We start from the raw sequence: 20,375 nt of genomic DNA, 5'->3' as shown, positions 1-20,375 counted from the left end.
ATTAATAGATATTTCCACTCAGGTTTGGGGAACCTTGGCGCCTTAAAGTGGGTGTCTTTGCACAGGAATGTCCCTGAAGGGGACAATTATCAAATAATAATAATAATAATAATAATAATAATAATAATAATAATAATAATAAAGGAAAAAAAACAATGGTGGATAGGTACCTTAGGTGAACTAAGGAAATAATAACCCTATAAATAGCTTTATAATTATTCAGCCATGAAATGCACAGTGCATCAGTGTTACAGTGTGCAGTAAACGTTACATTATCTACCTGCTACCTCATCAGTGTGTGTTTGTGTGTTTTGTTAATGACTTCAAGTTCAGGTTTGCGTCTTAGTGAAAACAAGTTTTACTTGTGTTAATAAAATGTGTGTGTATGTTGGAATGCTAACAAAACATTTATTTGCAATAAAAAAAAATAGGAAGTAATTATAATTTGGTTCAGTTGAGGTAGAAATAATGACCACAGACAATGTAAAAACATCTACAATTATTTTATTTCTCAACTAAAACTTTCCATGCTATTTACACTTTACAAGCTACTGTAAATATGCATCACAAATATAAAAGGTCTACATTTATATACATTATATAAAGCCGTATTTTATTCAGCAAAATTCATAAACCTTGTTATTTACTTAGAGTTGTGTCATTTCCATACATTTACATCTAGAACTACAGCTACAATAAAATATCACATAGATTTGTTTCATGTAAAATGCATATTTGACATACTGTGTCTCCATATTTAGAAATGTCATAACTGTTAAAACGTTAAAGGCATTTCATATCAGTAGGTAGTCAGCTGTTATTTTGGCATTATCCCTTCAAGTGAACAAAAAAGCGACAAAACTACATTTTCATTTACACAACAACTGCTTCAAATACACATGGAAACACAGGGGATGGAGGTTGATACATGCACTAAATATTTATCCCGTTGTTGTTCATAATTTGCTCAGAAAATGTATGTATGCATATTGATCAGGAATCAGATGCTAAACAAACACAAAATAAAGTAACACATAAATAAAATATGAGAAGTAATGATTTCTGCCGGACTCATCTGAAAGCAGAGAGTTGTGATACAATATAACACCGTCTTTGGCTACCAGCAAAAACTATTGACATTTCTCTGGCTTTTTATCCAAGGTGAAAACCTTGCATTGTTTCAAAATGTGAAATATATTTTTATAAAACAAATTGCTTGTGGAATTTGTTAAAAAAAAAATGCAGTTTGCCCATGGTATTGTGGGACCACTGTGTGAAGAATTACAAATGCTGGAAGGACATTATACATCCTCACCCCCGAGTTAAGCTCAGGCGTAATGTGTCATCACTGACTGGACATCACAACACACATATTGTCACATATATCACATCTTTAAGGCAACAAACACTACGACAGTCACTGTAACTATCACAGAATGGGATGTCAGTGCACTTCACTGTGCTATTAAAGTATGGGAAGGAGAATCTCTGTTGTTGTGTATTTCAATAAACCAGCTACAGACAGACTGGACATAACACGATGCTAAAAGATGTGCGAAGGCCGAGCAAAACACTAGAAACAGCAATCACGTTAGGACAGGCTCACTAAAGTATAATACACCTTGAAATTAACACAATTTGAAAAGCTCTGCCACACCCACCAGTGGGTTTGTCATTCGGGCCGCTTGGCCGGGCATTGTTAAAACCGACATTATACAAAAAAATTAACCAGATTTCAATACAACTCTTATATTTGTGTGATAAGTATAAAGCGGGAGCTAGCGGCTGCTTAGCTTAGCTTATCACAAAGGATGTAAACAGAGGAAAACAGATGGTCTGTTTCTGTCCAAACATAACAAAATCCACCTACGAGCACTTCTAAAGCTCCCAAATCAACATATCCTGTTTGTTTAATCTGTACAAAAATGTAGCTTTATCAGGGCGTTATGTGCCGGACTGTGTCTTGACTGGGCACAGCGGTTTCCTGGAGTCTAGATGTACGAGGTGAAGCTTAGAGGACAGGAGGCCGATTTTCTTAACGTTTGGGCAGAGCAGCGTTTTCCTCTGCACCTGCATCTTTATGCTAAGCTACTTGCAGATTTACATTACACACATACAGTACGTATATAAGGGTGGTATCGATCTTCTTATCTAACACTCAAAAATGCAAATTAGGAATATTTACCCAAATGTCAAATGATTCCTTTGGTTTAAATTTCCTTAAAAACATGGTACGTTTGAATGTAGGTACATATCAAATGGAAAAGACGGTTCCCGAATTTATAAAAACTTCATCAGAAATTTAAGGAATCAAGAAGTCAAATGATTTCCAAGCCACTGTAGACTCAAAGGTGAGCTCAGGGAACTTGAACTGCGCTGCTCTACTAAAGCTCACAGTTTGGTATATACAGTATGTGCTAAATGTTTGTTTTTTTCAAACATTTGAAGTATTGTCAGTCAGTAACACCTCCCGTCATCTATATAATGCAAGCTAAAACAAAAATCATCATTGTACAGTAGTTAAATATAGTTCATTTGAAATTACGAATACAGATATAGTAGCTAAATAAATATACACTCCTGTTTTTTCTGTATGTTTGCATGCTGTTCCAAATGCAAAAAGGCACCAGGGTTGTGAAGAAAGTTTTCTGATTAATGCATATGGAACCAAAGCTTAGACTGCATGATAATACACGTATCTCTGCCAGCTGACAGAAAATGCAAATGAAATGTCACCTGTGCTCTACAGTAAGGCCTTGAAGCACTTGTGTTCATTGTTCATTAGAAACAGTTCAGTTATGCTGCTGCAAAAATAACTTTCAAGAAGTAATCTGTCATGTATTTCTTCACGCTTTACTGTATTTGGCTTGAAATATAATCATACTAAGTTTTCTATACAGTACCAGCTGCAGCTGTTTGTGTGTAAATGAAGAGGAAGCAACAGGATAAGTCACCATCACGGACTTCCTGTTCAGTTCTGATTAATCGTGTATCTAGCATTACCACGGCACTATGTAAAACTGAATTATAAAGCACTGTTATGAAAAGGTTTTGTTCAGATATGTTACAGTCTAAAAATTAAGTGTCATTGGTTTATATCTTTATATTATTTAGTGTTACAAGACCCAGGCTCTGTGCTGGGCAGTCCTAAAGTGATTCCTTACTGAGGTGATAGTGCTCCCTTTACGTTGGCCAGTTCTTATCCCCACTTCCTAAGCCCATACACCCTGAAGCAGCATCTAGTGGCCTCCTACAGCATGACCAACCCCTGATGTCCAGTCTATAATTATGAAGCTCAGACTCATCACCATGAAGGAGACTCCCAAAGCCGCAAAACAGACAGCCTAAGAATAAAGGGAAAGAAACACCAGAAGTTTGATTATCAACTGCTCTGGATTGAAAAAGTCTCTATGATGCAGACTGACTACATGATGTGTGAACTTTTAAATATCTCACCACTATCTTAGGAATGGAGATCATGGGTTCATCAGTTTTGGGCACTATGCGGATGTAGAAGACAGCAGGGAAGATGAAAATGAGGCAGGGAGCCGACGTGGCACCTGAAAGTATGAAGAATAAAGAATGGTGTCTATGTAGCACAGTATAAACGTTGTCTTCTTCCTTTTCCTCCTTTTCTGTTTATTGATAATTAAAAGTACACATCTAATTTCAAAATATGCATAAGCTAAATATAGTCATTGTATACAGGTTAACCCTAATCCCCTTGTTTACTCTTTTCAAAAGTTGTCTTGTTTATTGTGTTATAACTGAAATTTCCTAGCCAACAATCTGCCCACTTCTTTTATTTGCATTAGATTTTTTTTTCATTACTATTAAAAAAAGCATTAGGGTGGAAGAAATAAGAGTCTAAAGCTGCCAAATCATTCCTGAAGAAGGAATGTTTTTGGCTTTTTTAACAAGCATAGTTTAATATGACTTTGTGGTGAGGGGAACACAAAAATCTGCCTTATGCATTAATATGTGAGTTCCCAAAGAAACCCAAAAACCCCAAAGTGTAGTTCAAAATAAACCCAGACAATCAGTCGTTAACATATATAAAAAAAAATATATATATAGCCATATTATTTCATCTGTGTTTGCTGCATTTGTGTTACTGCGTATTCTGTACATACTCTCATTACGTGAACAAAAACTAACTGTTGCTTTGAAGATCAAGTCTAATCATATTGCACTCATATAACACAATTTCACAAATTAAAATCTGCCTTAGTGGCCTTTACAATTTGCACAGCATGTCCTTGGTGGTCTTTCAACTTAAATGTCTTCAACTTTCACCTCTGACCTACAACATGAAATGTCATTCCCTGTCTGAGGACACAGAGTGACGATAATATTGACTCAGGATGTCACTTTGTCCGTCAGCAAACATTTACCAGTCACGTTTTTTTAGTTTTGCTTTTAATGCTTTTTGTGACACTGCTATGTGAAAGAGGAGGATTCACCCAATAAACAGAGACAGAAAAAGTAACTAATAATCACAGTACATGACTAATATTACCTATACTCAGATAAGATGAGACCTATAGGAGCCTTTAGATGCTTTTGCTATTCACATTTACTTCTCATTTCAGATATTTTTTGGGGGGATTTTTGTTTTTACATAGTAAAACCTTTGGTTTAAAATTGTACAGGAAGAGCTAATGACATAAAAGGCCAATGAGGACAACTGTAACATCTGAATACAGATGAAAAATAGCCTTTGGTATTTACACAACGTCCACTGCCCCTGTCCAGTAAGCAAATAAAATGAATCAGTGCTTCGTACAGTTTCCTGTTGCATCTGGTTTGATGCTATTTCTCCTCTGTGACTCTAGAAATTTGAGTTATACTAACCAATGATGCCGAAGATGCCCAGAATGTTTGGAGCAAATATCACCAGCATGTTGATGAAAGTGAGCAGGATAAGAGCAATGGCGATGTGACGCAACCAGCTGAAAGACTTTGTGGAGAATAACATATGCTGGATGGCTCTACGAACCTGCAGAAAGAAGATTACATTTAGAAATGAGACATGAGACAACAGGGGTATATTGAGCGTTAAAGAGAATAAACAAACCACGGGCTCTCACTTACAGGGAACAACACGATGGGGACAGTGAGAGTGACAGCAGTAAGGACAGCCACTCGCACGCACAGGATCAAAGTGTCGTAGGGATCAATCCGGTTGTAGGTGTGTAGCAATTCAGACTCCACACTGTCTGCAGGATCATAAAGAGACAAGTATTTTACTAGTGCAGTGAATATATCTTGCAGTGTTATCATCATAACAACCAGTCACCACAAGATGGTGCTAAGATTCTGTGTAGAAGAGTAGAAAGGAGAAAGGTCGGGTCTGTGCTAAGCTCGGTCAGTGGTGCAGAAAAATAGTAGCAATGGATATTGTATAAATATGAAATGCTTATATGTTTGTATAAAATAATTACTTTCTCATCTAAAATCAAAGAAGGAGCATTTCCCCTCACAGAAACTGCTGTATTCATCCACAGAGACAGTAAAGAGGAAGGGACTCTGTTGTGCTCTCACCATAAAAAGTCAGGTAGCCAAAGAGAGCTGCCAGAAAGTACATGCAGTACATGATAAGGATGGAGATGTTGGACACCTTCTGCATCTTCTTCTGTGTTGGACTGAAATCAGAGAGTTGAGATTTGTGTGAATGCCACATTCTGTACCGACATGTTATCAAATATTACAGGTGACAGATGGGTGTCTCACTTGCGGAGCTCAGTGTAAATAGGCAGGACCTCGGGGTGGCAAACAAAGGCAAAAGCCAAGATGGGGATGGTGTATGCTGCCTGTGAAGAAACACATCAACACGTGAGTTTCTATAATTAGCAGCGCAAACCAAACCTCTCAAAATAGGAGCAAGAACTCAGGCTAGAGAGTACATTTCCAGACATCGACATTTGTGGCCTTAATGTTCGAAAAACAAACCACGAGTAACCTGCATCTTCACCTACCTGTGAGTTCATGGTGAACATACGTGGGAAGCAGTGGGGATCATCCTCCTCGTGAACCTGACCATTGTTGTACTCAGGCCCGTGGCTTGATACATTCAGACTGAGCAGGGCTGCAGTGCTGTTGGCTGAGAACTCCTCAAAGGGGCAGGGAATCTGAAACTTCTTATAGATAACCTGTAGAGAGGTGTGATAATGGGATAATTAAAAAAGCGTCTTTAAACAGATCATTTGTCTTAGCTCAGGTCACTGCAGCACATTTATATCCAAACAAGCTCACAGTTTTTCTTTGACACAATTTTCAAGGTTTCAAAACAATATTGACTCCACAACATTTAGTTTGTTCTGCACAACATACCAGCATTTCTCAATATTGTTTGCACGTTCACAGATGCAGTGACCTCAGAAAGGATTCACATACTTTCGCTTTTTATGCATTTTATGCATTACATGGTGTTGTAACTTAAACCGCGAATGTGCAAGATGACCTGTCATAACAAATTAGGCTATTTGCGGGGAGCCACTGTGATGTTGTGCACCATGTGAGGCGGACCAACTTACCGCAGTGAGAAAGAACACCATACAGCTGAGAGAAAAGCCGCTGGTATAGCCGAGGTAGCCTGAAAAGAGCGAGAGAGAGACAGTTAACGTTACAGCTCCGTTTTGCCCTTATGTGTTTGTTCAGACAACTGTCCGCTTTATTAATTACACCAGAAGATTTCCTACTGTTCTAGAAATAAGTCCTCTTTAAAAAACTCTGCCGCGTCCTAATAACATCGTGAGGGCAGAAATGACATGTTTATATTGTGCAGTAATGACTAGCTCAGGCTGGGATAAAGTGTGTAACCAGCTCAGTAGAAAAGATGTCTAATTGGACACCTGCTGTTTTTGCTGCCAGTGGTCGGATAAAAACACGCTAATTGCTGAACTTTAGGGTGACTGCTCCATCAAACTGTCATTTTGCGCACTGGCTTAGCATCAAAAGAAAACTAAATCTTCATAATTCTCAAAAATGGTGAAAGAAAAAAATTAACAATGCATTAGATAGATGAGCATGCTGCTATAAAATGTACAAAGCTTTAAAATGCAGTGGAAAAAAGAAAAACTGCACTGGATTAATTCATGCTTATGGCTGAAAACTGTGTGAAGCGATGAACCAAAAGGTTTTTAAAGTACCATTGAGACAATGACATTTTCTTTTCACACATGCGGGTTTGAAAGACAAGTGTCCTACTTTATTTTTACCTGCTATCTTTGTGTTTTCTTTTCTCTTCTTGGCAGAAATGGGTTTCTCAGCCTATTGTTTACTTAATACAACACCAATGGAAACACATAAGAAATGGCAGGTGAGGGATTACTCACCAAGTTGCTTCATTAAAGCCAGCGGCAGGATGATACTGGCAGACACCATGATGACCAGGTAGTTTCCATTTAAGTACCACAGACTGTTTGGAGAAAAGTCGAGTTTACTTTGGCGCAAATTTTCAAACACTGGTGCAGTGCATCAAGATACACAGAGAAAAAAAACAGAGTCACACACACATTTAGTGAAACCGCTGCTACTATGCTACTAATTATTTAGTCTGAGAGCACTTGTTTGAAAAGCTAATGGTCCGAGTCACAGCACATTTTGGCAGGACAACAACAACCTGCTGGGAACATGCGTGGCCTGAAGTTTACGGAAAAATGTGTCTGCTTACGCTGCACTCGACGGTGGTACTGGAATAGACTGTTACATAACTTGGATGATTTATGTGATGGTTCACAGTCTGAAGAAAAGAGGCCCAAACAGCACGGAGGTCAGTGACTACTGCTGATGCTGTTAGTTTTCATTGTCAGCCTCTCTTGTCCATCACATTCGAACATCTAACATTTCTATTTCACACAGACACCCTGTGAATGTGTCTTTAAATTCATTGTTCAGGTTTTTATGGATCTATCTAGTCTATGGACTATAAAACACACTGAATACAGATGGAACAACTAATCCAACTTTAGCTCTTTCTCTTCATCTGCTTGGCCTCGGCTTCTTTATCGTGATCTGCTATATGTACTGAAGGTACCACACATTTCCTCCCATAGAACAAACATCCTGTAAATGCCCTTCATAAAACATAACCTCCCCCATGTAACTCAACTAGCTGACACAACATGCCAAGCCTACAGCATACGGCTCATAACACGTCCATGCTGACGCTGGGAAGCAAGCTGAGCGCTCCGTGTTGCTTTGTCACAGTTACATTCGCCTGATAAAAAGAAGAATTACATATATTTCACAAACTTTTAAAGGGTTTCAACATGATTGTTTATGATATTGTGCCACGTGGTTAAGCAGCTTGTTTGCTGTCATGTGAACAGACTTGTGTCAGTCAGAGATGGAAAATCACCAGATTCAACGTGTTACGAAAGATCTTCAGACTTTCCTTGCTACTCTTGCTCTGGTAAACATGAACCAAGAGCAAAGTAAAAAGTGCAAAACATCTATATGTAAAGGTGGAATCAGGCTATGGTGGTCTTTGAGACTAGCTGTGCCTCTTTTTCTGTGTGTATGTGTGTGTGTGTGGGTAGGAATCCCTTGAAAGCAGGGGATGTCACCCAAGTCACAGGTCATGACCTTTTTAAGGCACTGGTGACTCCATCAGCAGTTTTCTCATGTGGCTAATGTGAATCGAGAGCTGTTTAAGGAAAGTCAAACAACAAGTAAACATTTTGTAAAAAGACTTAGGCATAGGCCTAATGATCAAAATATATGTTACCATGACCAATAATCTTAGCTTATTTCATGCATTTGAGCACTAGTATATGTAAGATTTAGCTCTTTGTAGTGCAAACATATTTTAGCTTACTGGTCAGATCCAAAACTAATCATGGATACAGGTCAAGATATCACTGCCCATGGCATGAGACACCTCATTTGTCATATCAGGATTGGTACTGTATATCTGTATCCTCATCAAATATATAGTATCAGTTGAGCTCTGGTCTTCAGGGAATCAAATCTCACAGCAGTCGAGTCCAAGTCAGGTCTCAAATACTAATTAATGCGTCTTTAGTCTGACTTGAGGCCAAGTCTGAAGTCTACACTACGGAGTGACCTGGTTCTCTCCCATGTGACCATGCTAGGCCTCCACTACAACGTTGCCACACTGCTGTCTATTTAAAGGGCCACAGGTCATAAATAATCGCCAAGCCCCTCCACTTGCCCCACATTCCACTGTTCTCCTGACGCCATGGATTTGATATGCAGAAGGCATGTCCAGTGGAAATGAACAGTGCGTGTCTCAGTGGTCGAAAGCTGTCCCTGAACTGACCTGTCCTTATGCTCAGTCTCAGAATTTGGCACCCACGTTAGACCACCTGCTGCTGTCATTTGTGTGTGTGTGTGTGTGTGTGTGTTTGAGACAGAGTGAGTGAAAAAGAAAGAAAGAAAGAAAGAAAGAAAGAAAGAAAGAGACATAATACTTCATATAACACAAATATGAGTACGGCCATATCCCAGTCGTAAGGTAATGACGCCTTGCAGAAGGTTTAGAACCACATGGTGCAGTTATCTGAATAAGAGAAATAACACAATAAGGACGGACGCCAGCTTCCTACCTGTGTATCACTGGATGTTTAGGCCCAGTGTATAAAACACAGGGCTGAGATGGGTTTCGAACATTTCTGAAGAGAGGTTTTTATCTTGCTGGCCTGATATGTTTGAAGAGGTTATTGTCTGGCTGCAGCTGAGCATCGGGTTTGTTTTTAGATTTGAACAAGCAGCTGGAATCCACTTCAGCTCTCCATGGCCTTATGCAGAGTGTCTGTGTTTGTGGCACAAGTCTGACGTACACAGCACTTGGCTCCACTCGCTGACTGAACTGTAGGTTTATGTTGTATGTATACATAACTGAAACATCCCCAACCATACCTCCCCCTGTTTCTCAGCCAATTACAAGCTGTTATTCTCATCACACCCCCAGAATGACCGACTCAGTGGTTGGTGCAAACTGAAATATTTTCTGCCCACTTAGTCAGCCAGGCCCCTTGACCCTACACACAGTGTCCAAACTCTGTGACAGTACCATGCAAGAGCCATATGGCCTTCACTAGCAGTGCAGGGATATTGATGTTGAAAAGTACATAAACGATAACACTCACTCAGAGTTGAAATCTGCCTTCAGGAAAGCTTGGATAACCAGCGGTAACTCTGATTTAACAATGTACAGGTAGCTGGACATGGCTGTAACAATACAAGACACAGAAAACGTAAAAATGTGTCGCCAGGCGTGTAAGTAGCATGTTGAGCAAACAGAGCTAAGTCAAGTACACACGCCACACTGTGTTTGTATAAGTGACACAGCATTACAGACAAGTAAGGACACTGAGGACAAAAGAAGCAATTTAACTTACATAAATACATTTCATGACTTCATGACTAAAATAAAAACAATAAAAACAATCTTTTATTGAATGAGAGCCTCCTGGTCTTTCAGTTCAAGTGATTGGGTGGTAAGGATAACCATTTGAAGGTGTGTAATTGATGTTTTCTGCAGACATCTAGCTCTGAGTTAAAAACACATTAATCCCTAAAACCAAAGCTGCAGCTTACCTCCAATATTCTGCAGGGTGATTGCGATACCAGCAGCCATTTTTCCAGGAGTGCCAAAGGCCCTGTACCCCAGCTGCTCATAAGCTCGAATGCCTGAAAGCAGATTACAAACAATAACACCAACTGGGTTATGTTTGCTGTCACATCCCTCTGAGCACCACAATAAAACCTTTATGCTTATATCTTATACCCTGTCTAAATCATTAGAGAAGTTAAGCTGACTGGTTCTTCTAGTGAGCAGTTTTTCTTTTTATTTTGTTATTTAGTCCTTAATCCATCTTAATCTATTTAACTGTACTAGATGTCTTTCCACCCTTTATTTTTTGATTTAATCCAGCTGCAGCAGGTTTGTTGGACTTCATGTCATTTTTGGAAACATGTATTTGTAGTGTAAGTACTTCTTTACACACAACTTACCCACAATGCCAGAGGCTTTGAGCAGCAGGTGAATGGAGTAAGATGACAGGGCTGCTACTGCAGTCAGAAGAAACCTGTGCCGCGATACAACAGGGAAAGTCAGACACCTGCATATCCTGTTACACTTGTGTTACGACTCATTCTACAATCCCAGACACTCCTGATATGCCATGATGTACTGTGGATGTTCTTAGATATTACTGCCTTCATCCCTCATTTGCTGACATTTTGTTTTCGTCTAACATGGTGAACGAATGAGGAAAAATATTTTCACTGACTGTATAACACAGTCGTATAAGAGTTGAAACAGATATTAAACGTGAAACAATCACATTTATCAAACCTCCCAACATATTTGTGCATTCAGTATTTTGTGTAGCTACAAATGAAGTGGGAATCTTTCCCTCTGGCCCACGTGATGTAACCAGAGGGATGGAGATCGTGCCCTGAGATTCCTTTGAACAATCATTAGCTATGTTAAAATGGCCGTGTGAACTGACCAAGCGCGACCGCTTGATGCCTTGAATATATCAAGGAATGGTCCCACTCCTGATCCTGACACCCAGTATTGAACATGGCACAAGGCTTTTCATTTACATTTATTGCATTCAGCAATTTAACTGTCTCTACCTTACACTGTGTGTTTTTATTATTTACTTAACGGCCACCTTTTGATACTCACAAGAAGAGGAGTATGCCTGTGTTGGCCATAGCATAGGCCAAACCCAGGATTCCACTGCCCATAATAGCATTGCCGAGGTTGAAGACAGACATGCCAAAAGAGGTTTTTCCTTCAAACTGAAGTAAAAAGTAAACAGTGTAAAATAAATCTCCCGTTTTTTATAAGATTAAACCACATTCTTCTTGTTATTTTATGTTGAAAACACTTACATCTGTGAAGCGCACAGGTTTCTTTCCATCTGTACTGGGCAAAAATTCCTCATTCTCCAGTGCTCCATCAGGATCATCATATCTAGGAGGGAAATATACGCCTTTAAACATTTGGTCCATCTATCTATTTCCAAAAACTGTGCACTGCTGTGAAAAGTAGTTAAGCATATTATTTTATGTGTATTAATAATTTATGCAAGAAAACACACATGCAGTGGAAAATCCTTCATTCACATCTCCACAGACATACCTGACTGTTTGAGTGCCATTTCTGTATAAGGATCCACCCGTTGAGACAAGCACAAAAACAAGGTAAACATGCATTTAAAAAAGCAAAGACAAACTGTATGTCACTCAACACATCATGGTCATTATCAGTGGGAAACTATCACAAGGACATAGGCAGGTGAACATACATCAAAGTGTCAAAAAGTGTTTTTAGCTCATTTTCTTTTTTGTTGTTGTGGTTAAAACATTGATTTAATAATTCACAATGTGGTTTTTACACGAGTATAATCATTACGAAACAGAGGGAGACACAGTAGAAAAAGTGCTTTACACATGCTATGTTAAATGCATCACCACTGTAACTGACTAAAATAAAAAAACACTCACTGATCCTCCTCTGGCAACATCTTCACTGGCACAGTCAGGTCATCTCCAAGATCATGACTTTTTCCGTTGGATAGGATGTTCATCTCTGACTGAGAGGGTTCCATCATCCAAGTTGTAACCTGCACTGTCTGGCTTGTATCCCTTAAGGTCAGTGGATAACTTAAATATCTAGGGCAGAGACAGAAAAAAATATGGGTTACATTTTGTATTCCTTACTGCAGACATCGAGCACCTGTTTAAATCAGCTACTTATTATGGGAGGTGGTGACATGTGTCATGATTTGTTTCACAATTAAATAAAATAAAATGGCAGGAGCCTATAGATTGTGCAACCAGTGATGTCATCAACCCTTACATTCAATATTTGTCTGTACAACTGTGCAGCAAGGACTCGTGATGTCATTCATTTATTCATTCAAATCATTCACTGAAACTTGCGCAATACACACTGGCGTGAACAGCATTTACTGTAGCACAGGCTGAGATAAAATGCCGGAAAGTATGACAAACTTCTTTCCAGAACTTCAGTATTGAGCAAAGCAAACAAGTCCGGACCATACGATCAAAGGTCAAGCTCTATTTGAGTTTTAATTTTCTGTATCCTGTTTGCGCTTGTCTTTTACGTAATTAAAGTTACAAACCGGCACAGTGTCACTGAGGAGATCCCACACAATGACACGATAATCTTTGGGATGGGCGTAAACACAATGTGATCAAACTAAATCACAATAACGATCCATTAATTATGGAGAAAGCCATTTTCAAAACAGTCATTATGGTAATACTGTAATAACATAATTATACATTTCAGCGGGGTCTTTTCTTAATGAGTGTGGGGCTCTCCCCAGCCACAGCACGTAGAGAAAGAAGGTACGTTTGTTCCAAGCAGCAAACATTCGTACTGTTTAAAAATGATCCGTAACTCGCCGTTACCTCCTGTGACCTCACTGACACAAATGAATCCTCTTCACTATTTCACAGCGTGAAGAGAGACAATAGTGTGTTGTTCACGGCGGAAGTGTACAGCAGCTCAATTGTGTTCAGAGTGTCTCATTGCAAGAAGATGACAGTCACTGCTATACATACTGTACAGTTATAGTCACAAAAGAAACCTGAGAGGTACCGCTCCCTCTAGTTTCCAATGTTAGCAATCTATCTGAACGTTAACTCAGCAAGTTGACTGTATATGTTTTTGTAAGGAACATCTTAAAATATATTCCCGTGGGCTGGGAAAGCTGCAAAGCTATTCACCAGACAGAAAATACTGATGCTTGTTTATTCGAAAAATGTCATGCGAGCATATCCTCTTCTACTGAGAACCAGGAGGGTGGAATTTGAAATGTCTGAACAGGTGGGAGGGTGAATAATGATTAGGTGACAATTTTTTTTCCATCTGTTCTATATTAATGTGAGCTACAGATCCAAAATGAACTGTAACTACATGTGTAGAAGCTATTTCCTGTCTCAGTCTTCCAGTGTCAGTTAGATATAAAACAGCAGAGGCACGGGACCAGTGGGGCACAGTGGGAGAGCACATGTAGATGAGGAGATGCCCATGTGGTAGTGTATCAGGAACAGGCACGAGGTTCAGCCAAGAGCGCCTGGCAGCACCAGCTCATCCTCAGCCACGTGCCTGCTGGGAACAGAGGAACACATGCTCACGTCCTGAGATACTGGCCACCACCTGAAACATACAGTCCACTGGGAGGACAAGCGGTTCAATAAATGTATCTTGTAAATGCTCCAAACACCGGATTGATTTATTGTGTTGCTGAAAAGTTATGATCCACATTTTACTCTCTACTGCCCTTTTTCCATACGATAAAACTGTACAACAGACAACAAACAAATAGATTGAGCCTTTTTGACTGGATGACAAACATTTACAAAAGCCGTGAAGTACAAAGATCGCTTCATGGTCACGTTTCTCCACAATCTCCATTTTCAGTGATAAACCACTTATATATTGCTCACTGCAGCAGGTGAAATAACAAAACATGCTTTAAAATAAATGAGACTTTAAATGTGTTAATTCAATCATAAATATGGAAAATCATATGCTTATTATACCCCTGGGTGCATGATCATGATACATTCTCTAATGCACATGTATAAAGGAAGTTACACAACTAAATAAATTGTGACAATTATACTCTAAGAGCAACAAAGGGCACTAGTTTTCTGCATCATCTCACCATTTCAAAGCATGCATGACAGAACACACATACTTAAAGATTAAACTAAATCACATCACATCCACTATGGAGCCTGAGGGAAAAAATGGCATTTTCACCAGGCGTATTAGTTTCACAATAAAATTCAGTTCATTCAAGAAAAAAATCTAACTGCAAAAGTCATTATCTGATTTATTGAAAGTGGAATGTGTCTTCCATCATACTTTACATACCTGACAGTAGCTCAAGTGGCAGGAAAAGAGCAGGAGCAGAAAGGGGAAGTGCATTTCACTCTCACTTGTCTTGCATTTGACTTACAGTGCCCAGAAAGTATTCACACTTCACATTGACAGCCTTATTCCAAAATTCATTAGTTTCCTCACAATTCTACAAATAATACCCCATAATGACAACATGAAAGAAGTTTGTTTGAAATTTATTCATAATAAAAAATAAAAATTATTTGTTTTTTATTCCCTGTGTATTCCCAGTCGTTGCCACAACACAACACCTAAAATTGAGCTCTGGTGATTCCTGTTTCCACTGATCATCCTTGAACTCTACAACTTAATTGGAATCCACCGGTGGGAAAACCAGTTGTTTGGACATGATTTGGATGGCATGCACCTGTCTACTGTATATAAGGTCCCACATTTTACAGTGCATGTCAGAGCACAAGTCTAAGGACCTCTGAGACAGGAATTTATTGTGGCACAGATGTAGAGAAGGGTACAGAAAAATGTCTGCAGCAGTGAAGGTCCCAATGAGCACAGTGGCCTCCATCGTCTGTAAATGGAAGAAGTTTGGAACCACCAGGTCTCTTCCTGGAGAGGGTCGCCTGACCAAACGGCGCCAGCAAGAGAAAAGGGCCTTAGTCAGGGAGGTGACCAAGAACCCAATGGTCACTCTGAAAGAGCTCCAGCGTTTCACTATGGAGAGGAGAACATTTCCAGAAGAGCAACCGTCTCTGCAGCACACCACCAATCAGACCGGTATGGTAGAGTGGCCAGACGAAAACCACTCCTCAGTGAAAGGCACATGACAGCCTGCCTGGAGTTTGCCAAAAGGCACCTCAAAGACCCTCTGACCATAAGAAACATGAAGTCATTGTAAAGAGTCAAGAAACATGGTCGGATGAAGTCAGGATCGAGGGATAGATAAATGCAGCAATGTATGGAGACATCCTTGATGAAAACCTGTTCCAGAGCGCTCTGGACCTCAGAGTCTGAGGTAAGCACAGTCAAGATAACAAAGGAGTGGCAACAGGACAACTCTGAATGTCCTTGAGTGGTCCAGCCAGAGCCCAGACTTGAACCCGACTGAACATCTCTGGAGAAATCTGAAAATGACACAGATGCTCCCCATCTAATAGGAGAAGCTTCCCAAAAATAGGTGTGCCAAGCTCGTAGCATCATACTCTGAAATCCTTGAGGCTGTAATTGGTGCTAAAGGTGCTCCAACAAAGTATTGAGCAAAGGCTGTGAATACTTTACTTTATTTTAGTTTTCATATGATTTCGCTTTCACATTGTCATTATGATGTATTGTTTATAGAATTTTAATGAAAAGAATGAATTTAATCAATTTTAAATAAAGACAATGGAAAAAGTGAAGCGCTGTAAATACTTTCTGGATGCACTGTACAATGTGACATTTTGGTCACACAAGTTGTAAATGTTATATGGGACAAAGATCACAAAACAAATTACATCCAGTATAATGAAAGTCAACGAAACATTTAATAAAACATTATCTCAGACCACCAAATTCTTCATGGAATGATTGCAATGTGGATTTACAGGCGGCTCTTCTCCTCTCACCTCATTCCTCTGACTCGTTCTCACACAGATTAAATCATTGAAGGGTTTGCAAATCAGCACTACTCGAGCGCAAAAAGATTACTTTATTCAATTTTTTGCATTACAAATCACAACAACCTGTTTTTACGCTTTAGCTGTGAATATTAAGCTCAGCGGTCATTTTAACATTTGCCTTTCAGAAGTGCACCACTTATCTCAGGGAACGATCACTGAGTAACATATTTTAGAAATAATGACTCAAAAATTCACACAAATTCAGCCTGTGTAAATAATTATGAGTGTGTCTCCTAACGCTACAGAGGAGTCTGGCGTAGGAGGTCCAGAATGTTTTGCTGCATGACTTGTTCAAGCTAAAAGCTGGTGGAAATCCATCAGGCCATTAGTTTTGATGAGGGTGATGACTGACACGTCATGGTAGGTAGACACAAACACCTGTACGATGAAGTGCAATTTATTGGCTTTGTGGACCTGTGATGTGTTTTTATTCTTTTAATCATCTATCTATTCATTTACTTTTGTTGACACTTTATTAGTTGGCTGTTAATTCAACCAGACTTCTTTATTTCCTTAGGTGTTCCAGGTATTTTGTCCATCCCCTCAACATAAAAGTAGAGCAACTGCATCTGCATTAACTTGTAACTTGAAATACCAAGTTAAACGTGCAGATCCATTATTCATCCAGATTACTGCCATTTTAAGGCTACAGTACAAAACTTTTTTCACACTCTAAAGTTTATCGTAACGTGTAGAGGAGCTGTTAAAGGTCACTGTGATCCAGACCCGTTGAACGGCCTGCCAGCAGCTCGCCCTCCTAACGAATCAGAGAAGATCAGTTCATAATGACTAATGCCTGAAGGGCTGTGCAGAGGGTAGAAGAGCGTGGTGGAGCATGGAGAGGGAGAGCTGGATGGAGTGCAGCAGATTTAGTGTCTCATTTTCCCACTAGATTCTTCTTCCCAAAAGTTGCATATTGTAGCTTTCATCTGAGTCACTCTCTGCCAGTTGGATTTTATCACATTATAACTAGAATGTTTTCGTATTCACTTCCAGTTTATGACAAGTCCTCAGATCCTAGCTGATATATCAGCTTATACAACTATTAACTGCTGGCTTGTAATATATGCTCGAGTTTGTGTCTTGATTTATTTTGGCTCTCTGAGGAACTATTAAGGCTTTCAGACACATTAACTTGAGAGAATATATCCTGGAACTGACGGCTCTAGAGACAACAAACTCGTGGGAATCAAAGTGCCATTTTCTTCCCATTAAGCTACAAAGAACCCCAAAGCATTGGAGATTTGAACAGACTGTGACATAAAAGCAGTTCAGTTTGAACTCTCCCAAAGGATGATGGGACAAAACGTAGATTGTTGGGACAAATTCCAGAAAGACATAACGTTTAGGATGAGGAGCGCTGTGAAGCGAACAGCGCCTTCATTGATCTAGACATTTAGACTATTTATTCATATGAATATAAAATCTCAACAAAGGATGATGACTTTCCGATGACTTAAATAGAAATAGACAAGAGCGCATGTGAGGGTCGGGTTCAACCCCACAGATTATGAGCTTGACAAAGATAATAATAACTGCTGGACTGTCTGACACTTAATGCACTGGCAGAGTCAAACCCAGATATCCACAGGTCTCTTCAATGTGACAGAAGAGCACAGCTGGCTGCCTCCCACATGCATAAAACATCGGCCTCCACAAACTGTGCACCTGTCCAGCTCCTGCTTGACCTGCCAGCCACTCTGATCACAGCACATGCTGCGGTCACTGACCGCGGCTCGGGCTTATCTGCTCATTCTCTACTGTGATGAACCCAGCATGAAAATCCATATAGGGTATTAGTGTTTAGATAGAGGCCAAAGTCAAAAAACACCCCTTCCTTCACACACAAACAGCTCCTTGAATACACAGACAAAAGTACCCCAGACAGTCTGTTAGGGGCGATAAAATGTTTTCAGCCTCACTGTGCATTTGAAATGTTTGTTTGTTTTACATCAGATAAACGGTTTCATACGGCCAAAAATTTTCCATGATGACTAGTGAAAATCTTCGGTGAAGCAACCGGGCAACTTGAGTGGCTTTTTCACACCATCAACATTTGCACACCCACCACTTTCCAAGAAAGTTAAAACAACCTGCAACGCGCTTTTTAACCCTTTACAACCTTTAGCATTCTCACACAAACCAAAACCTGTAGTTCTCCCACGAACACGGCTAGAGCTTCATGAATTAAAGTGCATTAAAATAATAATTCCTCACAGCCTCCTAAAGAATTAGAAGTGTTCAAATGGCATGTGTTGTTGACTTAATCTATTCATGTCTGCTCTATAATAAAAAGGCAGCTTTATTTAACACAGTAAGACAAACAAAAATCAACAATACTAAATATACAACACACCAGCACAGAGTCACTGCTTCACGAAAAGTGCAAGACTGCAGATTATTTCACAAATGTCACCGAGAAATGTATATACAAGGAAAATATAATTCCTTGTTACCCAAACGCAGCACTGGCTCCCACCATAGCAGTATATCACGTGTAGTTCAGGCTCAGTCAACAAGATGGTTAATGTGCAGCATTGACTTCCCACACATGGAGCTCTTCCTCCACATAGGTATATTTAGCCTACAATAACAAAGGCAAAAGGCTGCTGTAAACATTACTCATGCAGGCTACTGAGGCAAACCAAGTATGTTATCGTTTTTATGATGTTTTTTTAAATCAGAAATATGCAGAACATTCGTGCAGACATGGTTCTGGTGCAGAATAAGGAAATGTCCACATTTGCTCGGTGCCATGTGGCCCGGACCCCATCTGAGAAACGGCAGCAAGAAAGACCAGGGATATTTAAAAAATGACACAAGCTACCGAGAAATTGCCAAAACACAGTTACTATTAATGCGTAATATTTGGTTAAGCACCTACAATCTGTAACTCACACACACACGCACCAACCCAAACTCTAGGACGCATATTGCGAAGCGCTCTTTTCTTTTCGAGTCACGTAGACATTGAATGCCTCCTGATGGATTTACCTGTAGCAAACACACTTCAACTTTCAACTTGACCCATCGCTTAAAGGCTGAAAACGCATCCGAGAAGAACAACAATCTGTCACCGACTCCTTGCGCCACATGGTCGTGGTGACATCTGGACTTCGCGCTCAGTACGCGGGGGCCAAACATCCTATTGTTTCTTTATTGATCAAGCACAAGAACAGATAATGTAGCACCAGGATAATGTGCCATGTGTTCACACACACTGGCAGCACATATATGCAAATGTGTTTCCTTCTTCTCCCTGAGCTCCTGGATCTCTCAGTGGTGGAGTAACAGGCTGAGGACTAGTTCCCTATTTCTCAAGCTTCAACCTTTGAATAAAACCAGCTCTCACTTCAAACGCGGAATCACATCTGCATCCAAACATAATTATTATTATTCTTTCCTGTTAATAAGATAAATAAACCAGGTTTGTTAAGTCTTACCAAAGGTGCTAGTCGAAGCCTTCAGGTTAATTCCTCTGATAAGTGGAAATAAATTGCTGTTGAGTGTCTGCTGCTCCGCTCGTGTTTTCTCTCTCTCACACACACACACTCACACACACACTCACACACACTTACACACCGATTCTATGTGTTTGTGGAGATTTACGCACACTCGCACCGTCGCTCTTCGTGTCCGCAGCTCCAGATTGCGCTTTGTGAAATGCTCGGCATTGTAGTACACCCCCAAGGAGCTCTGCTGTGGGGGTCGCCTTAGGTCCGCCTCTTTTTGCAAACCCCCCTCTGAGAGCAGCGCGGTAGGTTTGGTTTCCCAGTAGGTGAAGGAGAGATCCAGAGATCCAGAGATCCACAGAGATCCAGAGATCCACAGAGATCCAG

At 39.9% G+C, this 20,375-nt stretch overlaps 1 protein-coding gene across 3 annotated transcripts; it reads right to left on the bottom strand.

Annotated features, from left to right (window-relative positions):
- Positions 1–484: 484 nt before the first annotated feature.
- Positions 485–20,351, bottom strand: slc38a3b (solute carrier family 38 member 3b). 3 transcript variants are annotated; one of them, XM_026348463.2, is made up of 17 exons: positions 19,980–20,351; positions 12,490–12,657; positions 12,125–12,145; positions 11,875–11,956; positions 11,666–11,781; positions 10,984–11,057; positions 10,567–10,659; positions 10,116–10,197; positions 7,338–7,420; positions 6,537–6,595; positions 5,979–6,152; positions 5,734–5,813; positions 5,545–5,645; positions 5,095–5,219; positions 4,855–4,999; positions 3,457–3,560; positions 485–3,344 (listed from the first exon to the last, which is right to left on the bottom strand). In XM_026348463.2, the coding sequence occupies exons 2-17, from the start codon at positions 12,594–12,596 to the stop codon at positions 3,240–3,242; spliced, it is 1,551 nt and encodes a 516-aa protein (XP_026204248.1). In that variant the 5' UTR covers positions 12,597–12,657; positions 19,980–20,351; the 3' UTR covers positions 485–3,239. The 3 variants fall into 3 exon arrangements, with proteins under 3 accessions (XP_026204248.1, XP_026204249.1, XP_026204250.1); XM_026348464.2 differs by having other exon boundaries at positions 20,150–20,351; XM_026348465.2 differs by lacking the exon at positions 19,980–20,351 and adding an exon at positions 19,531–19,621.
- Positions 20,352–20,375: the final 24 nt, after the last annotated feature.

Source organism: Anabas testudineus, chromosome 5 (genome assembly GCF_900324465.2).
Source record: "Anabas testudineus chromosome 5, fAnaTes1.2, whole genome shotgun sequence".
Classification (NCBI taxonomy): domain Eukaryota; kingdom Metazoa; phylum Chordata; class Actinopteri; order Anabantiformes; family Anabantidae; genus Anabas; species Anabas testudineus.
Note: the sequence above shows the minus strand (reverse complement) of the source record. Positions and strands in the feature narration are given on the sequence as shown.